We start from the raw sequence: 18,732 nt of genomic DNA, 5'->3' as shown, positions 1-18,732 counted from the left end.
AGTTTGTCTGTCCTGGTGGCATCTGTATACAAGCCACATCCTGGGTGTTTCTTTCACCAAGTCATGGGGTACAAGGCCCTGATCTGGCAATTGTCTCAGTGAGCCCAGGAGATTATACCTTAGGTGCTCTTATTTTTGTTTTGTTTATCCAATATTCATTTTAGTTACTGTTTCTGTCTCAGACCTTGGTGTTTCTGCTCAAATATCTTTATAAGTGTATGTTATAATTTTCTCAGAAGGTGTCTGTTACCTCCACATCTTGATGGCAAGAACTCTTTCGTTACTGTCAGGAAAATGTGAAAGTCTAGAAAGGATCGTGCAGTGTGACACCAAAGAAAACTGATATTTACCTGAAAGCTATTGATTCATGTTGCCTAGAGATAGATAATACAGGAAAGCAAACAAAAAAACTAGGCCTAATTCTTTTTAGTGTTTACCCCAGTCAGAGGTTGACATTGTCATTTCCAATGCAATCAGTGCAAGGACTTCAGTGATCTTGTTTGGTGACCAAAGTCACTACAAAGGCAGAGTTTCATTTTGCAAAGTAAAATCTCTCTGCAGAGCAAAGAGCTCTATTTTGAATCTCAAACACATAAATGGAAGCTCTTAAGATACTGCCCACAGCAGTGGTATAATATTATAAATATTGTGATTGGCACATTTAGAACTTGAAAAGTCCTTGGCTTAAATGTGTTTTATTTCTTAATAAACCTGAAAATTCCTGAAAATTATTTTTGGCTGGCTGATCTGAATGGTCATTTCTCAACAGACCTTAGAGCCTTATCTAAGTGTTCTTATAATTACTTTTGAGCATATTTGGGGTTCTTTGCCTTAATCATCTATCCAGAAAGCCACATAGTCATTCGTCTTAGGTGAGAAAAGATCATTACAGGGTCCTGAAAAAGAACCTTATCTCTTTACTCTAAGAGTTTGTACCCTGTCACTGCCCAGCAAGACCATGTTGAGCATTGTCTTCCTAATCCTCTTTGAGGTTCTCATGGAAAGATGCTTTCAGCAGTCTCAGGTGTGGCTCTTCCCAGGACAGTCACACTTGGTGATCCTGTACCATGTTTACCAGATAAGCTTAACATGTCTGGTACTAATGCGAATCCCATGTGGATTATATCTGAACCTTGTGTGTGTACGTTTTAATGGACATAGAAAATAAAACTTGAATCACAGGGAATTTAGGAGGTTGTGAGATTATGGTGGCTGAGCTATGATGACATTGAATGTCTCAAAATGACTTACACTGTAATATTAAACAGCCCCTTTAAATGAACTATGTCTGTGACCCCTAGCTCTGTGATGTATACACTTTCCCTTCTAGGCTGCAATGCCCTGATTCAGTATAGATGCTCTGAGCTGGAAATAAGAAATTCTTTTGAAAGAAAGGGATGAACCATGTGTGACAAGGCCAAGACGGGAAGCTACCGTAATCCACCCTGTATACACCACCCTGAGTTGCCCGGGAGCCACAGGAACACACAGTGAAGTGGTGTCTGCCTGGGCACCTTTGCAGAACAGCCCATATTCGTGCAGCAGGGTGTGCCTATTGTCTGGGCTCTGTATGTGCATAGGTGTGCATGATCCACCTTGCCCAGGACTGTTGACTGGTCTCAGGGTCAGCATTATGTTTAGGATCTATTGCTTTAAGAGGGATCAGAGAAATTTAGCCACAATTTTTAAAATTATCTTCATTCAAATTTAAAAAAAGGAGAGAGGAAAATAGAAAGAAAAAGAAAATAACAGGAGGGTGGGCAATCAGAGTATTCAAAGTGTTCATTGCTCAGTCATGTCTGACTCTTTGCAGCCACGTGGACTATAGCCCACCAAGCTCCACTGTCCATGAAATTCTCTAGGCAGGAATAGTGGAATGGGTTACTATTCCCTTCCCCAGAGCATCTTCCTGACCCAGGGATTGAACCTGGCTCTCCTGAATTGCAGGCAGGTTCTTTACCCTCCGAGCCACCGGGGAAGCCCAGCGCACCCAAGTACATGAAGTCAGTCCATCTCTTGGTTATGGCCCAGAAGGTGGGGAGGGGCTGGGTTCCTGGCCCAGTGATCACAACCATGGTGGTTTTGTGATAGACCAAACTTGACAGTGTCATATACAGTGGGCTTGGCCATGAAAACAGCCCTTCCTTAACCTGAGTACTTGGATGCTTGGGTTGTAGGACCTGTGTTTAAGGGGAGAGGGCCTTTATGAGCAATATCTTATATGTGCATCTTGGGTCCCATTTTAGGTACAACTGCTTTCACTTTCTCAAATCCTTTTTGAAAATAGGCAGGAGGAAATATAACTGAAAAATAAAATAATTGGCATCCTTGGTGCACAGGTAAAACCATGTTTCACTGTAGCTGACTTTTTAGACTTTTTTCCCAAAGTCTAATTAATTACAGTCACTGCAGTTGGTGGTGACCTAGGTGTCTGTTGCTCTTTGAAGGATAATAAAGATCTTTTGCAGACCTTCTTCAGTTTGTTAAGTACAACCTTGTTTGTTTGCAAACAAACTCTTAGTTTGTTAAGTAACTCGTTGTCTATAACCCTTGTTTGCCCTGGTGTCCTCTGGTCTGTGTTCTACTTGGTATGGACTTTTCCATGGATTTAGAGAAGGCAGATGCTGATACCTCAATTGGTTATACCCCATCTGTCCTCTTACTAAATACCTGGGAAGTTTATTTCCTAAATCACCTTGGCCCTGTAGACACTATGCCTATCCATGAACTTATTAATTTTCACAATGTATACAGAGATCTTCATTCTCTAATTTTCAGTAACTCTCCTTCTTATTATTTTGCATGTTTGTATTTGAGATTAGATTTAAGAAGAATCACTGCTGGCTTCCTGGGCATGGCTGTGGCTGTCCTACTTTGCGGCTGCATTGTGGCCACAGTCAGCTTCTTCTGGGAGGAAAGCCTGACCCAGCACGTGGCTGGACTCCTTTTCCTCATGACAGGTACGTGGAGCACCTCTGACACCTTTCCCAGAAAAAGTGAAGACTGTTCTTCAGCATGTAACTTCACTTTGTTATCTCTCTGTTAATTTTATTTTCACTTGTGAGAAAAGCAACCAAAAGGTTCTTCGGCTTTGGTGGGCAATACAGAATTCAAAGAAAACAGCAGTGTTGAAAACACAGGCCTGATTTCCCTGTTGTGGTCCATTACGAGATTAGATGCAGATGTCTTGGGTTTAATCTCCGTATGAGGCAGATCTGATTTTTCTGTCCCATTCTTTCATATTGTCCCCCTAGCTCTGACGTGGACTCTTGGCAAAAGTGGAGCATTGGTTCTCAGGAACCCTCCAGCAGAGGATGATAGCTCAGCACAGTCCACGCCTCTGGGCAGAAGGTCAGCTCAGTCCATCCTTAGTGATGGAGTCACTGCTGTCATTTCTATGCACAAAAAACATTCATTCATTTTATTCTACAGATATTTTTTGAGGACTTACTGTGGGCCAGGCACTGCTTTACATACTAAAGACACACAGAGATTAAGGCAGATAAAATCCTTCTCCATTTCTGTTGTGGGGAGACACAAACGATCATTTGTGACAGCCATAAAAGCTGTGAGAAAGAGAAACGAGTTGGCATAGGGGGCCCTATTCTAAATGAGGAGTATGCTGCAGGCAGAGGAAGGCACAATGCCAAGCCCCAAGGAGGGGTGGGTTGATGCTTGTGTTTTGAGCTACAGAGAGACCAGTGTGGCTAGAGAGCAAGGAGGGAAGGGACAGCATCCTGTGAGGCAGAGAAGCAGGCAGTGGCTTGGATTTTAATCCAAGGGTGATGGAAGTCACCAGAAGGTTTTAAACCGAGCAGTGACTTCATTTTAAAGCAGGAAGTTCGGTGGGGAGTGTGTGGAGACACAGCTAGTCTTACCGATTAGCAGGTAAAGGACATTTTTGTCTAAGAAGGAGTCAAAAGAGCTGAATTGAAGGCTGAAATTGACTGAATGTGGCTTCGGGAAAGAAATCTCTCCTCCTGCTTCTTCTCAGAACATGAGTGTGATAGTGATTAGTGAGTGCCAAGTTAGCAGTCTCACCCGAGTACGCTTAGCATCAGGGCGCTATTACTCTAGATGTGCAGGCACTTTGAATAAGCTAATTTTTGCTTCTCTGGAGTCCTGTTACTCAAGTGAGCATGACTGGGTTTTCTGACACTTCTCACTGTCACGGCCACTTACTCAAGCAGCACCCCTTGGTGGCTGGCACTGTCTTCTCTGTCTTTCATGACTGACAGGTAGATGGTCAACCAGTCAGCCCGCCTGACCCAGTTCTGCCATAGAGGCCCTTCCTTCTAGGTTCTGTGGGTGTGTTTTCTACCTGGTGATATGGGGCTGTAACTGGCAGTGATCTGGAATCTGGATGATCACTGTGAACAGAGCATTTAGAAGTCACCTGAGTCCTGAAAAATTCTTAGCAGAACATCAACTTTTCCAAATTTGGGGGATTACACAGAGACTGAAGGACTGTAGCCCTGGGAGGCTAAAAATCTCCCCTCTTTTCTTCCCTTCCTTTATTAGCTGAGCCCTCATTTTTCTAGGAGAAGGCAATGGCAACCCACTCCAGTACTTTTGTCTAGAAAATCCCATGGATGGAGGAGCCTGGTAGGCTGCAGTCCATGTGGTCGCGAAGGGTCGGACACGACTGAGCGACTTCACTTTCACTTTTCACTTTCATGCATTGGAGAAGGAAATGGCAACCCACTCCAGTGTTCTTGCCTGGAGAATCCCAGGGACGGCGGAGGCTGGTTGGCTGCCGTCTATGGGGTCGCACAGAGTCGGACACGACTGAAGCGGCTTAGCAGCAGCAGCATTTTTCTAACTGTCATCCTCATAGACATCAAAGTACAGATTCACTACCCCCAGCCCTGAAAAGGTCCCGTGTTGTATCCTTAGGAAAATGAAAGGAGCTGAGGGTCAGACAAAAGCCTCAGTAGTACTAGTTTTTAAAGGACACTTCTAACGTGGGTAATACATGAATAATTTAAGATGCTCTTAGATATAAAACAATTGTTGGCATTAAAATAAATCATAGGGCCATAAAAGCCAGCCTCAGTGAGCATTCCTTGGGAGGCAGAAGGGCTTGTTTAGTTTTAAATGAGAGGAGGTGGGAGTTCAGTCTTGGGTTGGCTCAGAGCAGAGTTAGGAACCGAGTTTCTTGAGGCAGCCCCACCTGCCTCTGCTCAACCCTCAACTGAGTGTGTAACTTCGGGCCAGACTGACTCAGGGCTCAGCAGGATTTATCATTCAAAGTCCCTGTGCAATTGTTAAACAAAAAAGAACAAGTAGAACAAGTAGAACAATAGCCACAATAGCAAAACCCCACTGCAATCCCCTCAAAATCCCAAACTTGTAAACTTGAAGTTTGATGACCAGTCCCAGAGGATAGACAGACACCACATAACACTGTTTGGCTTTTTTGTTTTTGATTTTGATTGCCCAAACAGCATTTTTTTTTTTTTTTTGGACTAAAGGGAAAATCCACTTATAGATGTCACCATCTGAAAAATTAGGTTAAAATACTTTCCTTATCCTAAACCAAGTCTTGCCCACATCTTTGTCTCATTAAAACAAAACAAAAGGGAGAGAAGTGGCTGTGGCTCTAAAAGGGTAGATAACTCAGGGCATTCTCATGATGGAAATGCCCTGTATCTGGACCATGAAAGTGGTCACATAATCTGCACACATGGTGACATTCCATGGAACTAAGTGTGCACACACACAAGTGAGTGTATATAAAAATGGTGAAATCTGAATAAGGTGGATGGATTGTGTCATTGTCAGTTTCCTGGTTGTGCTATTATACTAGAGTCATATAAGATATTAGTATTTGGGGAGATTGAGTGATGGGTATGTAGGATCTTGCCTACATACATGTTATTTTTTAATTGGGTTATAATTACAATGTTGTATTAGTTTCTGCTGTACAGCATGAATCAGTTGTAAGTATACATATATCTCCTCTTTCTTGAGCCTCCCTCCCACTCATCCCCCATCCTACTCACCGTGTTACTTCTTTCAACTGTGTTTGAGTCTACAGTTATTTCAGAAGAAAAAGTTTAAAGAAAAAAAGCAGAAAAATGTTTGCAACCTTCATCATTTGGGAAGTATTTTGTTTTCTAGGCTTCCATTTAACATTATACCAAATCCATTCCCCATGTCCCTATATTGTTCTGTGTTCTGTTTTTAATCAATTTTAATAGCTGCATTTTCTTCCGTGGAGGGGATTTGCTGTGCTATAGTCCTGTACTATGGAATTTAGGGAGATTTGTTTCATTTTTGCTACTACAAATAATACCTTTCCATTTCCTTGTAAACACTGAGATAGCTGTGTTAATCCACTGCATGAGATAAATTAGCTATAGGACCTTTCCATGTAGCAGCAGGAGATGAGAGCAAATAAGGGTTAAAAGAATTGATTTTAATTAAGCAGAAATGTCTTCGGCAGTCCTAGTCAGCATCACTCCCACCGATTTTTGATGCTAATCTTAGCCTCTCCTAAGGCACTGGCATCTTCAGTCTACCTGAATTTATTAGTCAAACCTTCAATGAAGATCATCAGTGATGTGACAGTTTGAGATGTTAAAATGGAAACTTGGAAACAATCTCTCCTTCTGCCGTGTTGCATATAGACAGCTCTTGATTACCCACATGTGGAACAGCAGGGCTGTAACTGTCACGTCTCATCCTAATTCCCTGGGGGCTCTCAAGCAGTCCTCCAGCAGGGCCAGGGGCACAGGGCCCCAAATAGAGCCTTCTGACTTCATGTTCTCTGAGGTTACACACCCTGTCACTGAGGTGTATCCAGAGGATTAAGGAAATAAGAGTAATGATCCAGGGTGAGGGGCTGCCCTTGACCAGACAGCACTGTCTTCGGGTACTGCTAATGAGTATGTGCATCAGCTTCAAATGATGCTTTCATTAGATCACCATTGTGATAGAATGATGACTATCATTTATTAGACATATAAATATTTTCAAAAGTTAATTTATTCAATGCAAATATTTTGGGGCCTCCATTCCCCTTCATAGGCTGTGCCAGGAGTGACCACTGCTAACAATACAGGGCTTTTGGGACAGCAGAGAAAGAAGAAACAGTCCAGGCCACCCCAGCCAAGTTCCGGGATGGGTAACACCCACATTAGGCAACCATTGTTTTGCTTCAATACATTCAATTTTTTTTTAAAAAGGCCTCCTCTGTAGGTGTATTGACTTATCTAGGGTATCCACTGATTATTGCCTAAAGCTATAGGTTCTTAATGCTATATATGAAACTCTTGGGGCCAGGTGCATTTTGGAATTCAGGATTTAAAAAACATTTTTTTTTAAATTTTTAGAAAGGTAATATAGTGCATGTATTCTGTATTATCTAACACCCTAAGCGGGTCTAAAATCAAATACATTAACATTTCTGCAGCCAAACATATGAATATTCACACTAGGCAGGATCAATAAGGACTATCAATAGCCTTGTGTCACATCAGACCAAGATTTGCTTCTCAATGACATTGCTGTAATCTCTCAGAGAAGATTGGTTGCTTTCTGGGTTTAATAGTTGCAGACTGTGGATCATGTATTTGATTTTTTCAAGAAATGTCATCTGGCTCTGTTAGTCCTGCCCAGTCATTTAGTTAAGGCAACTTAGCAATGGCTCTTTGAGTAATCTGTGTGAAAAGTAGCATGAGGCTTTTTTTTGTGTGTGGAATTGCAGAGACCAGAATGATGGGCAGGCCATCTTTTGAAGGAGTGAAAAAAAAAATCAATGTTTATGCCTTTCGGTGTTGCAGCTACGTTATTTATCAAACAGGCTAACCAGGGTGAAGCAACTTCTGCTCTTTTCTGCCTTTCAAGCACATCAAAGGAGGATGGTCAGAAGAGTGGGCCCAGTTACTCTAATTACACTGTACCAGCTGGCCATGGGCACTGAGAAGAGTTTAGGGAAGGAAATTAGGTTGATGATCTGGGATGCAGCATAAATTCATTTCTTTCCTGATCCGAAAATATCCCTTCCAGTCTTGTAGTTCTGTGATATCACCGTATCTTCTAATTAGGAATTTTGGCAGAAAACCTTTTAATATTTTATAAGAAAAGTAACTGCCTACAGGGCTCTTTAGAACCAGTAATTATTCATCCTTTTGAGGATGCTACCAGCAGTAGCCAGGACAGAGGCTTGGGGCTTATAAACTCCTTTCCCTTGGCACCACTAGCTAGGCTGAAGAGTATCAGTGGTGGTTGCCCCAGGGAGCTCCTGGTTGGTCAGGAGAGAAGGGAAAAGGAAGGAAAAGTTTAAGAGAAGAGGGAGGAGAGGTGACCTCTCTCCTCATGGATTTTTAAGAAGGATCATTTGATTTAGAACTTTGAAGTGCAAGGCTGGTACCTTATCTTTCCATGCCCTCATCCCATATCTTGCATTAACAAAGTTGCTACTGACAAAAAGGCAACATTGTCTGAAATAACTTGCTATCTAGATAAATCTCGCATGCTAGGTCACTTCAGTCGTGTCCGACTCTTTGTGACCCCATGGACTGTGTCCACTAGGCTCTTCTGTCCATGGGATTTTTCCAGGCAAGAATATTGGAGTGGGTTGCCATTTCCTTCTCCAAGGTAAATCTTATAGAAGGCAGTTTGGGATGAATTGGTTCTTAGGTGTGTAGAACTCACTGCATTTCAGAACTCAGTTTTGTTCAGCAGGCTTTGCTGACTCCCATGTCCTCAGTGCTATTAGGCCCCACGTGGAACTTACAGGAAGTCTTGGGTGGGAAGGGGTCTCTACTCCTTTTCCCTGAGACGTGTGCTTGGAAGTGAATGGAAAGAATATTTGGGGTTCATGATCACGTTAGTGTTAAAAAAAATAATGGCTGTGACCATCAAGAACTCATTCAACTCAGCAACCTCTATGATAATCAGACCTGGGTCTGGAACCTAGGAGGGGCTTACAAATAATTCTTTTTTATTTTTTGGCTATGCTACACAGCTTTGGGAATTTAGTTCCCTGACCAGGGATCACCTGTGTCCTTGGCAATGGGAGTGCAGAGTCCTAACCACTGGACCTCCAGGGAATTCCACTTATAAATAACTCTTGAGCAACTGAGGGAAAGTGAAAGAAAGTGAAAGTCGCTCAGTCCTGTCTGACTCTTTGCGGCGCCATGGACTATACAGTCCATGCAATTCTCCAGGCCAGAATACTCGAGTGGGTAGCCCTTCCCTTCTCCAGGGGATCTTCCCAACCCAGGTATCAAACTGAGTAAATAACTCTTAAAATAGTAGTTTTGCTTAGGCCTATAAAAGGGATAGAAATGTACTTCATACATTGAACACACGCGCGCAACGTTATCGGCTGGATTGTGTGGCCCCCTCCCATCCATATGTTGAAGTTCTAACCCCTAGAACCTCAGAGTGTGACTGTATTTAGAGGCAGGGTCTTTAAAGAGGTAATTAAATCTAAACGAGGCCATTAGGGTGGGCCCTAACCCAAGGTCACTGGTGTCCTTATAAAAAAGAAGAAATTTGGATACAAATAGTTATCTGGGGAAGGATGTGTGAAGGCACAGGGAGAAGCCCACCAGCTTTAAGCCAAGGAGAGAGGCCTTGCAAGAAACTCACCCTTCTAGGACCTTGATCTCAGACTTCTAGCCTCCAGAACTGTGACAAAGTGAATTTCTGTTTTAGCCATCCAGTCTCCTGCTACTTTCTTAAGGCAGCCCAGGCAACTAACACACATGAAGACTATAAGACATGTGTAGGGAACTAAAATAGAATTCAACAGGGTCAAAACTGACCAAGACTACTAATCTAGCTACACCAAAGATGTTTTCATCCTTTAAACACTTTTCCTTAGCGTCTTTGAAGTTAGACGAGTTTTTCTTTACTCTTCTTAAGATATCTTGAACAGAGTAGGCCTCTTTTCCAAAAGCTGGTTGCAAGCATTGGAAACACTGCTTTGCCTCCTGCCCCTACATTTCTTTTTTTTCCCTACATTTCTTTGTAATAATCAGAAACAGTGCTGCCCAGCCCATGAATAAAAGCTGTGGCATCTATGTATGTGCAAACTTCCTTAGAGCAGTGAGAGTCCAGAAAGGGGAAATGCCTAGATATGCTCTTTGGCTCATCTTTACTTTGCTCTCACTCAGAACCACTTCAAGAGCATCTTGGAGGGAGGGAAAATGTCCCCAGAAGAGGAGCCTCTGGGGACAGTTGTGGGGAGGGGGAGGGGCAGACATCAGACATATTTATGGGCTCATGGAGTCTCCTCTACCCCATCTCAGCTAAGAGAGTAAGGCAGAAGGAAATAAAGCAGGTTTTCATCAAGGTTTGGTGATGCCCTATTCCAGAAAGAACTTAAGTGGCACAGAGATGTGTATATTTCAAGATAAGATAAATAAAAATAAGGAATACAAATAAGACAAAGGAGCAATCAAGTTTGCAAGGCAAGATGGATTCAAGGGTGAGGTCAGTAGCCAAAAAGCATGCCATGAATTTGCCAGTTTTTGCTCCTGGGTGTGGGGCGTGGGTACAAATGTAACTTTTAGGGGAGTTTCAGCTCTCTGGCAACTTGGTGGAAAAAAAACACAAAAAACCTTTTATTAGTGATATCATTCACAGTGTCCATGAGGTAAGCACAAACAAAGTGCCCTGGGCATGACACTCAGGGCAGAGAGAGATTAAATCCTCAGGTTACAATCTTTTTCTATTCAGTATGAGCTGGTGTTGTTATGCTAAAATTCATTTCACTCAATAGATGACCAGCCCAAGTTTCAATGCATGAAGCAGGGCACTTAAAGCTAGTGTACTGGGACAACCCAGAGGGATGGGATGGGGAGGGAGGCAGGAGGGGGCTTCAGGATGGGGGGTGGGGGACACATGTACAGCCGTGGCTGATCGATGTCAATGTATGGCAAAAACCACCACAATATTGTATTATGTGCATTTTCTAATTGTTGGACAATCATTGTTTATATAATAAAATGAGGAATAACCAAGGGAAAAAAATTTCATTTCACTCAAAGCAGTTTTGGGTGTTGGCAGGGGAGAGATGCTAATAAAATCAAAGTTTAGTATAAAATCAAAAGGAGTATGTGCAGAAAGAAAAATTCATGACTCATTCAATTTTTTATTTAGCTATATAATATTGAGTACTAGATTCACTAGGAAATTTTGGGAAATGGCCTGGCTCTGTGCTATATTATGGAATAATAGAGTCCCTGAAAATTGACATAGTGAGGGACTTCAGTAACCAAGCCCCCATTTTTTTTCCTAGATGACGCTCAGAGAGGTTAGGTAATTTCAAGGTCACACAGTGACTAGTAGTAGAGCTGGGGACAAGAATACATATTACCTTCATCCCAGCCCAATGCATTTGGACATCAAAGGATGCTTAAGAGTCTTAGTTTGAACTCATACTTACTGAGGTCATTAAAAATATGTTACTTGTAAAAAGCTTCACTTTCAAGCACTCAGCTGTGTGCAGACAGATAAATGCAGATTAGACTTGGTTTTCCTGTGAGCAGGTTACTGTTCTATTTTTAATATTTTACCTGTTGATACTCTAGAGATCAGATTTTTCTGCCTATTGTTCTATTACCAGCACTCATTAGATGGACCTTGTTACATATAAAACATTGTCTTTGTTTTGCTGCCAGTGAAAACATTCATGTAGATGCAAGAACATTTGCTCTTTACATGGTTTGAAAAAAGCAGAGTAGTATTCTGTTTTTAACTGGACCAATCCTTTATGAAAGACTTATTTCCATCATGATCTTTCTTTGGAGAACTCAAAAAGCAATGTGTTTACCATAATAATTCGGAGCAAGAAGTCAGAAAACAAGATTTTATAAAACATAATCGCTTTAGAGTCTAAAAATAGAATTATGCCAAGAGTAGGAGATATCAAATCACCTCAGATCAAGTGTCCTTTTAATTTAAAACATTTCTAAACGCACATTTGGAAAAGGATTCAGGCAATGTGTCCTTATGCGATTTAAGTGCAGGCACATTCTAGCACTTAAAAATGTCATTAAGGGGAAAAAAGGAGGCATTAGGTGACCTTTATTTCCTCCCAATTGCTCCCTGTTCTGAGTTTGTTTTCTGCTAGTGTTTCTGATCCCCAAAGTTCTATTAAAAAGAGGTGTGGGGGTCTGTTACTTTTTACCCTGTCTTTACAGTTCCAAACCTGTGTCTCCGAATCCTACGGAGATGCTGCAGAGATCCCTAAGGTTACCAAAGCAATTTTCCAGCAAATGGATGTAACCTCCATTGTGCACAGGGATAAACCAAAATACTGAAAAGAGATGTGTAGGACTCAGAACAAAACAAAACATTCTGATACTTGACTGGGTTTTTGTATTTATTACCCACCTTCAGCTCAGCAACTGCCTTATTGCAATCCCGTGCCTACCCAAAAGGAGCATCCTTGGGGTCCACTGTGGTAAAATAGAAGCATCTACATCCTTGAGTACTAAGAACCCTGTCTTTTGGGCTTTTGTAGCATTTTTATCAGAATGTTGATTTTAGTGTTCTGAAAGGACAATTGTATATAACATGTTGATATGAACAAGTTAAATTGTTCATTTTCCTTAGGCCACCCAAATTACCTGCATTCTGAGTGGTTGAATTATGGATCTCCTATATATGATGTCAGCTATTTTACATCAACTCCAGCTTCTTGGATGTAATTTATGTTATTTAAAATTTTTTTATCCATTCATTAAAAAAAAAAAAAGATTTTTGAGGCAGGCCCTAGAACGTGCCAAGCTCTGTGCCTTAAAAGAGACTTGTAAAAATTAATTTAAGATACTATCCACAGACAACAGGATAAATTTCAAGGGTAAAAGTAATTGAAAAAGAAAGACTTGGTATGATTGCAGCTCTCTAAAAATGCATCAACTCAGGTATAGAACAAAGGGAAATGAGACTTGGGACTTCCCTGATGGTCCGGTGGTTAAGAATCTGCCTGCCAATGCAGGGGGCACAGGTTCAATCCCTGGTCCAGGAAGATCCCACATTCCTTGGAGCCACTAAACCCGAGCACCACATCTACCAATCTGGCACCCTAGAGCCTGAGCACCACAACTAGGGAGTAGCCCTCGATCACTGCAATTAGAGAAAGCTCGCATGCAGCAAAGAAAATCCAGTGCAGCCAAAAATAAAATAAATTAAAATAATAAAAAGGAAATGAAAATTGTTTGTATTAGGGTTGAGTGATTATAGAAAATTTTTTCCTTAAAAATAATCAAAATTTCTAAGTTTTTAAGAATAAAAAAATTCATGTATACATACCATTTAATTTAGATAATTCTGAATAATTCAAGTTACCAGAATTTCCCCTATCTGTCTTTTTCACTCCTGTGTCTCCAGAACCTAGCATACAGTCTGGCACATAAAGGTTTTGCCAATGTTTGTTGAATGAAGTAATTCAAGTGAAAGAATTGTGGATCTTTTATTAATTTGGACTCATCGTCTCATCTGTTGATCTGATGTTCACAAAGGCCTGTCTGGCATTTGCCTGTAGCCGGCAAAACTGTAATGGATCACTCTGCTCTCTTTGTATTATTTATAGGAATATTTTGCACCATTTCCCTCTGCACTTACGCTGCCAGCATCTCCTATGATTTGAACCGGCTCCCGAAGCTAATTTATAGCCTGCCTGATGATGTGGAACACGGCTACAGCTGGTCTATCTTTTGTGCCTGGTGCAGTTTAGGCTTTATTGTGGCAGCTGGAGGTCTCTGCATTGCTTACCCATTTATCAGCCGGACCAAGATTGCACATCTAAAGTCTGGCAGGGACTCCACGGTATGACTGTCCACACTCAAGTTCACTGCTTGGTGGCCCCGTCCACTGTGCAGACGACTCTTGAAGGGGACGGAGCGGAGTTTGAGTCAGGATCCCAAGCACAAATACCATCTTTTACATTCCAGTCTGTTGCCTGCCAGCCCCTTGTGGATGACTGATATCAAATCATGCAAAACCTCCATACTTTTCTAAGGACAAGACTACTGTGGATTCAAGTGCTTTAATGACTATTTATGCTTTGACTGTGAGGAGTAGGGAATAGTGCCATGGAACATTTCTCGGTTTAGAAAGAGAGGAAGCTGCAATGGAAAAATTTGTACGATTGCCACTTATTTCAGAAAGTTTGTATATAACAATTACCCGAGAGTCATTTCTATTTGCAAAAGGATTCATAACAAAGCAAGTATAATTTTCTTGTTGTTGTACCATGCTTGTTAAATTTTAATGCCGCACCTTCAGAACTTGTCCTAATGGTGTCTTGTTGTGTCAGCTCCAAATATTTGTGCATTATTCGTTGATGTTTTTTGTCACAGGAAGATTCTTCTGTTGCCTTATTTATTTTTAATTGAAGTCTCTTCTCCATCTTTGTACTGGAATCAAAATCATAAGAGAAACAGACCAACCATGGAAGAGTTACCCTGTAATACTATGCAGTATTGTTTGAAGTCCTATCTGTTGTTCAACCTGTCTCTTTATGTTAACTGGATCTCTGCATTAAATGACTGCCTCCTTGTTAATCTGGGTGTGTTTTTCTGTCTTTCAGCCTTGGCAGTAGGTCTCCCTAGCCATTTGGACAGGTGAGAACTCTTGTTTTTAACAGACTTGTTTCATTTCAGTGAGGCCGGTCATTTTTATTTATCTTTTGTGGCACCCACACACATGCTATTGACAAAAGGTATCATTTTTCAGGCTTCTTTTAAAACCTTACTAAAGTATTTTGAGTTTTCTTCTCTCCCTCTTCCTCTCTGTTTGCCATCTGCCTGGTATTTAGCCAGTGATAAGGATTTACAATTTCTGGCCTTAACCTCGGACCTCCTAGGCCAATGGGTTTCAACCTTTGCTGCACATCAGAATCACCTGCTTAATCATCTTCACTTGTACCTAAACTGGGCCCTGCCCCAGACCAATTATCATAGAATGTCTGCAGCTGGGCCTCAGCTTGAATATTTTTGGGAAAGAAACACCTCAGGTATGTGCAGCTGTGATAGAGAGTCACTGTACTGGGTCAGAGCTATGGTTATCTTTTTAATAGCTAACATTTATTTAGCACGTACAGTGTGCCAGTAACTGGATGATGTTTTTTCCAGGTACAGTTTCATTCAAATCCTCTCAAAAGTTCTATCAGGTAGTGTTAGGCAGCACCCTACAAGCCTTGTGGATGACCAGCCTCAAGACGGAAGATAGAGCCCAGAGACAGCGACAGAGAGACATCAACAGTTTATTGGACATGAAATCTTACACACCTGAAGCAAAAAGGTCCTAGAGCAACACCCCTCGGTAGATGGCAGGCAGGCTATGGCGTGGTCTTTGCTACCTGGGGGAGAAGGAGGCTACCATTTCTAAGGGAATTGACGGCAGGTTGGCTCATTAGTTACCAGGGAAACAAGAAGCTGAGACACGTTCCCTCACAGCCCCCGCCCCGCAAGTTAACAACTATCATGAGGGTGTATGTTGCTCTTTAATAAACTAGCAGGTGGGGCCACTCTGGCCTAAGAGGCAGGGGGCAAGCATGTTCCCTTGAATAGGGTGTAGGTAAAGCAGGGATGGATCAAGCAGAGGATGTGCTGAGAGCAAGAGGAGAACTATCTTGAGTGGCCTGATCATCCAGGTAGGTACTTTTATTCCATTTTACTGATAATGAAGCTGAAGGGCAGACTCAGAGCATTTGCTTCATTTTTTTTTTTTAATGTGTGGGTATAGGACAAAATTAAGACTCTTCCATGGCATTTCGTTATCTTTTAAATGGAAGAGTGTGTATGTTCAGTTCCTAAGTCGTGTCCGACTCTTTATGACACCATGGACTATATTGCCCACCAGGCTCCTCTGTCCATGGGGTTTTCCCAACAAGAGTGCTGGAGTGGGTTGCCATTTTCTCCCCCTAGGGATCGTCCCAAACTAGGGATTGAACCAGCATCTCCTGTGTCTTCTGCATTGGCAGGTGGATTCTTTACCACTGTGCCACCTGGGAAGCCCTAAATGGAAGGGTGGGTTTACTAGCTAACTTCTATGCTTCTCCTTTTAACTTTGGCATTTTCTGGTATTCTACACACAACATGTGAGAAAGATGGTCTATAAAAGAGAAAAGATGTTATACCAGAAGTACAGCAGTGTTTCAGATTTTAATTTTATAAAAGATTTTTCTCTATTCATGATAAAACCTGATTTGGTGATTGTAAAAGGACAGTGATAATCTACCTACCCCTGCCCAAAAATCAAACTTGATTTCCAAGCGATGGTGTCCACATATTGTCACATAAGCCTTTCAGAAGAGGTTAGATGATCCGGGTGACTGCATAAGCTCTTGCTGAGGCCCATGGCTATATTCCCCAACAATCTCTCAGGCCTATTTAATAAACCTATCCCTCTGGATGAGATCAGAGATGTATAGAAAGGGGCAATTATTTTCATTTATTACTTATGTTGGAAATTTTCAAAGCCGGAGAGCCGTTTCTTTGAAGTTTTCTTTAAAGAGCCCCATAGAAGATGTCAGGACTCTTGAGCATTTATATTCCAACCACCAGAGCAGCGTCTGAGTAAGTGACTTTTGAAGTTTCTGAGAAGCTTCCCAGGGGCTTGAGGTGTGAGTGGAAGAGAGCCTCAGAGTGACAGAAGGTTGAAGGGTTCACATACTAGAAAGATTTGCCCAGAAGCCAGAGGAGTACACTTCGGATTCAAATGTGTGTTGGCAAGAATAGAGCTTCCCTGCCTTTGAGCCAAAGTGAGCTCAGAGCAAGGTTTCTTGCTTTCTATTTACTGTCTCCGAGTGTGAGTAAATGTTGCCAAAGACGGGCATTTGGCTTCCAGTCCTTAGGCTTCTCATAGAGGTGTTTTCTTAATTGTCTTGCAAATGAGGAGTGATTGAAATGGCCACACAGTACTACATGGGCAGAAGAATTAATTGAGATAATTTCATGTTCTCATGTTCTCTCTCTCCCACTTGGAGTTGCATGCCTGTAGCTAGGCTACATGGAGAAGGCGATGGCACCTCACTCCAGTACTCTTGCCTGGAAAATCCCATGGACGGAGGAGCCTGGTAGGCTGCAGTCCATGGGGTCTTGAAGAGTTGGACACGACTGAGCGACTTCACTTTCACTTTTGCCTTTCAGGCATTGGAGAAGGAAATGGCAATCCACTCCAGTGTTCTTGCCTGGAGAATCCCAGGGATGGCGGAGCCTGGTGGGCTGCCGTCTATGGGGTCTCACAGAGTCAGACACGACTAAAGCGACTTAGAGACTTAGCAGCAGCAGCAGCAGCTGGGCTACGTGTGTGTGTGTGTGTGTGTGTGTGTGTGTGTGTATTTTTTGCCTTGGGTGTTTCTGCAGAGCAGAAAGCAGAGGTAGCTGATCTCCTTGAAGAGAGGATGCAGAAGTCCTCTTGAAGGACTCCTCCAGAAGGGAGGAGAGGCCAGAGGACTGACTTTATGGGCGAGAAGTGCTCAAGGGCATCCTGGAGACTGGAGAGAGAAAAGGGTGGCAGGCCTGTGATTAGCTGGGTCTGTGCATTTCTTGGAAGGATTTCACCAATGGCTCAGTGAAAGAATCCACCTGCAGTGCTGAAGACCGGGTTTGATCCCAGGGTCGGGAAAATTCCCTGGAGGAGGAAATGGCAACCTGCTCCAGTATTCTTGCCTGAAAAATCCCATGGATGGAGGAGCCTGGCGAAATGTAGTCCAGAGGGTCCCAAAGAGTCGACACAACTGAGTGACTAAGCACAAGAATGTGAATTTCTTGAGGTTATCAGGACCTTGGGAAGGATGGCTGTGTGGGTGTCCAGAAATACTGGGGCCCATAGTACAATGGCTCTCATGCCCCAACCATGGTTTCAAAGCAACAGAATCAATGGGCTGGGAGGGACCAATCCTGGAATAATGGACTTCTCAGTGGTGGCCAGTCTGACCCTTGGAAGGTCTGGGGATGTTGGTACAGTTTGTGAGTGTCCCCAGTAATGACTGAGGGCAAATACCCCCTAAACCTGCAAGGAAGGGCTTTGAATAAAAAGTAAATAAATTTACAGAACACCTGAGATTGTAGACTAAGATTCAAGTCTATCTGCCATATATAGATAACATTTACCAAAAAAGAGAGCTCTACTCAAAGCCTTGATGAGATAATCATAGGCCCCATGGGCTCCTTCTTTTATCAGTATCATTTTTGGTTTATTTGCAATGTTAGAACATTGCTGCCCACTCAAAGGAAACCCTATCCCCTCCTTCTTTGAAGCACCATGGACCCTTAAAAAGCAAGAGTCCTGGTATACTTCAAATATTTGTTGAATTCTAAGTGGTTTTCTAGCTATTTGGGGAACACTAATGAAGTAAAACAGACCAAAATCATTGCCCTTGTGAAGCTTTTTCTAGTAAAATGCAATAAAATACAAATAAAAAATTTGTTACCCTTTCAAGCTCCATGTGCATGCTAAGTCACTTCAGTTGTACACAAATCTTTTCAACACTATATATTGTAACTTGCTACATTCCTCTGTCCATGGCATTCTCCAGATGAGAATACTGGAGTGGGTTGCCATTTCTTCCTCCAGGGGATCCTCCTGGCCCAGGAATCAAGCCTGTATCTCATGGATCTCCTGCATTGGCTGGTAGATTCTTTACCACTAGCACCACCTAGGAAGTCCCTTCAGGCCCCACATGATTCCATAAATCCAGGATTAAAGTAATTCGATACAGTTATTAAGTAAGTTTCTTTTGAATTATGTTTTCATTGGCTA

At 42.2% G+C, this 18,732-nt stretch overlaps 1 protein-coding gene and 1 long non-coding RNA gene across 9 annotated transcripts in view; both read left to right on the top strand.

Moving 5' to 3' along the window:
* TMEM178A (transmembrane protein 178A) overlaps nucleotides 1-18,732 on the top strand; it is a 474,083-nt gene that overhangs the window by 106,108 nt on the left and 349,243 nt on the right. For 6 of the 8 annotated variants that reach the window (XM_081483208.1, XM_081483211.1, XM_081483213.1 and 3 more), the window contains 2 exons: nucleotides 2,823-2,960; nucleotides 13,556-14,528. In XM_081483208.1, the coding sequence (XP_081339334.1) occupies nucleotides 2,823-2,960; nucleotides 13,556-13,797 (380 nt within the window). In that variant the 3' untranslated portion in view covers nucleotides 13,798-14,528. Of the gene's footprint in view, nucleotides 1-2,822; nucleotides 2,961-3,254; nucleotides 6,058-13,555; nucleotides 14,529-18,732 lie in introns of those variants that run through there. The other 2 variants (XM_081483206.1, XR_014051559.1) reach the window with 2 other exon arrangements.
* Nucleotides 3,994-6,057, top strand: LOC145503546 (uncharacterized). Its single transcript, XR_014051563.1, has 2 exons — nucleotides 3,994-4,566; nucleotides 4,711-6,057. It is a non-coding gene; the product is annotated as an uncharacterized LOC145503546 (long non-coding RNA).

Source organism: Giraffa tippelskirchi, chromosome 4 (assembly GCF_054371585.1).
Source record: "Giraffa tippelskirchi isolate mGirTip1 chromosome 4, T2T-mGirTip1v1.2.pri, whole genome shotgun sequence".
Taxonomy (NCBI): domain Eukaryota; kingdom Metazoa; phylum Chordata; class Mammalia; order Artiodactyla; family Giraffidae; genus Giraffa; species Giraffa tippelskirchi.
The sequence above is the reverse complement of the archived record's forward strand: the minus strand, read 5'-3'. Positions and strand labels throughout refer to the sequence as shown.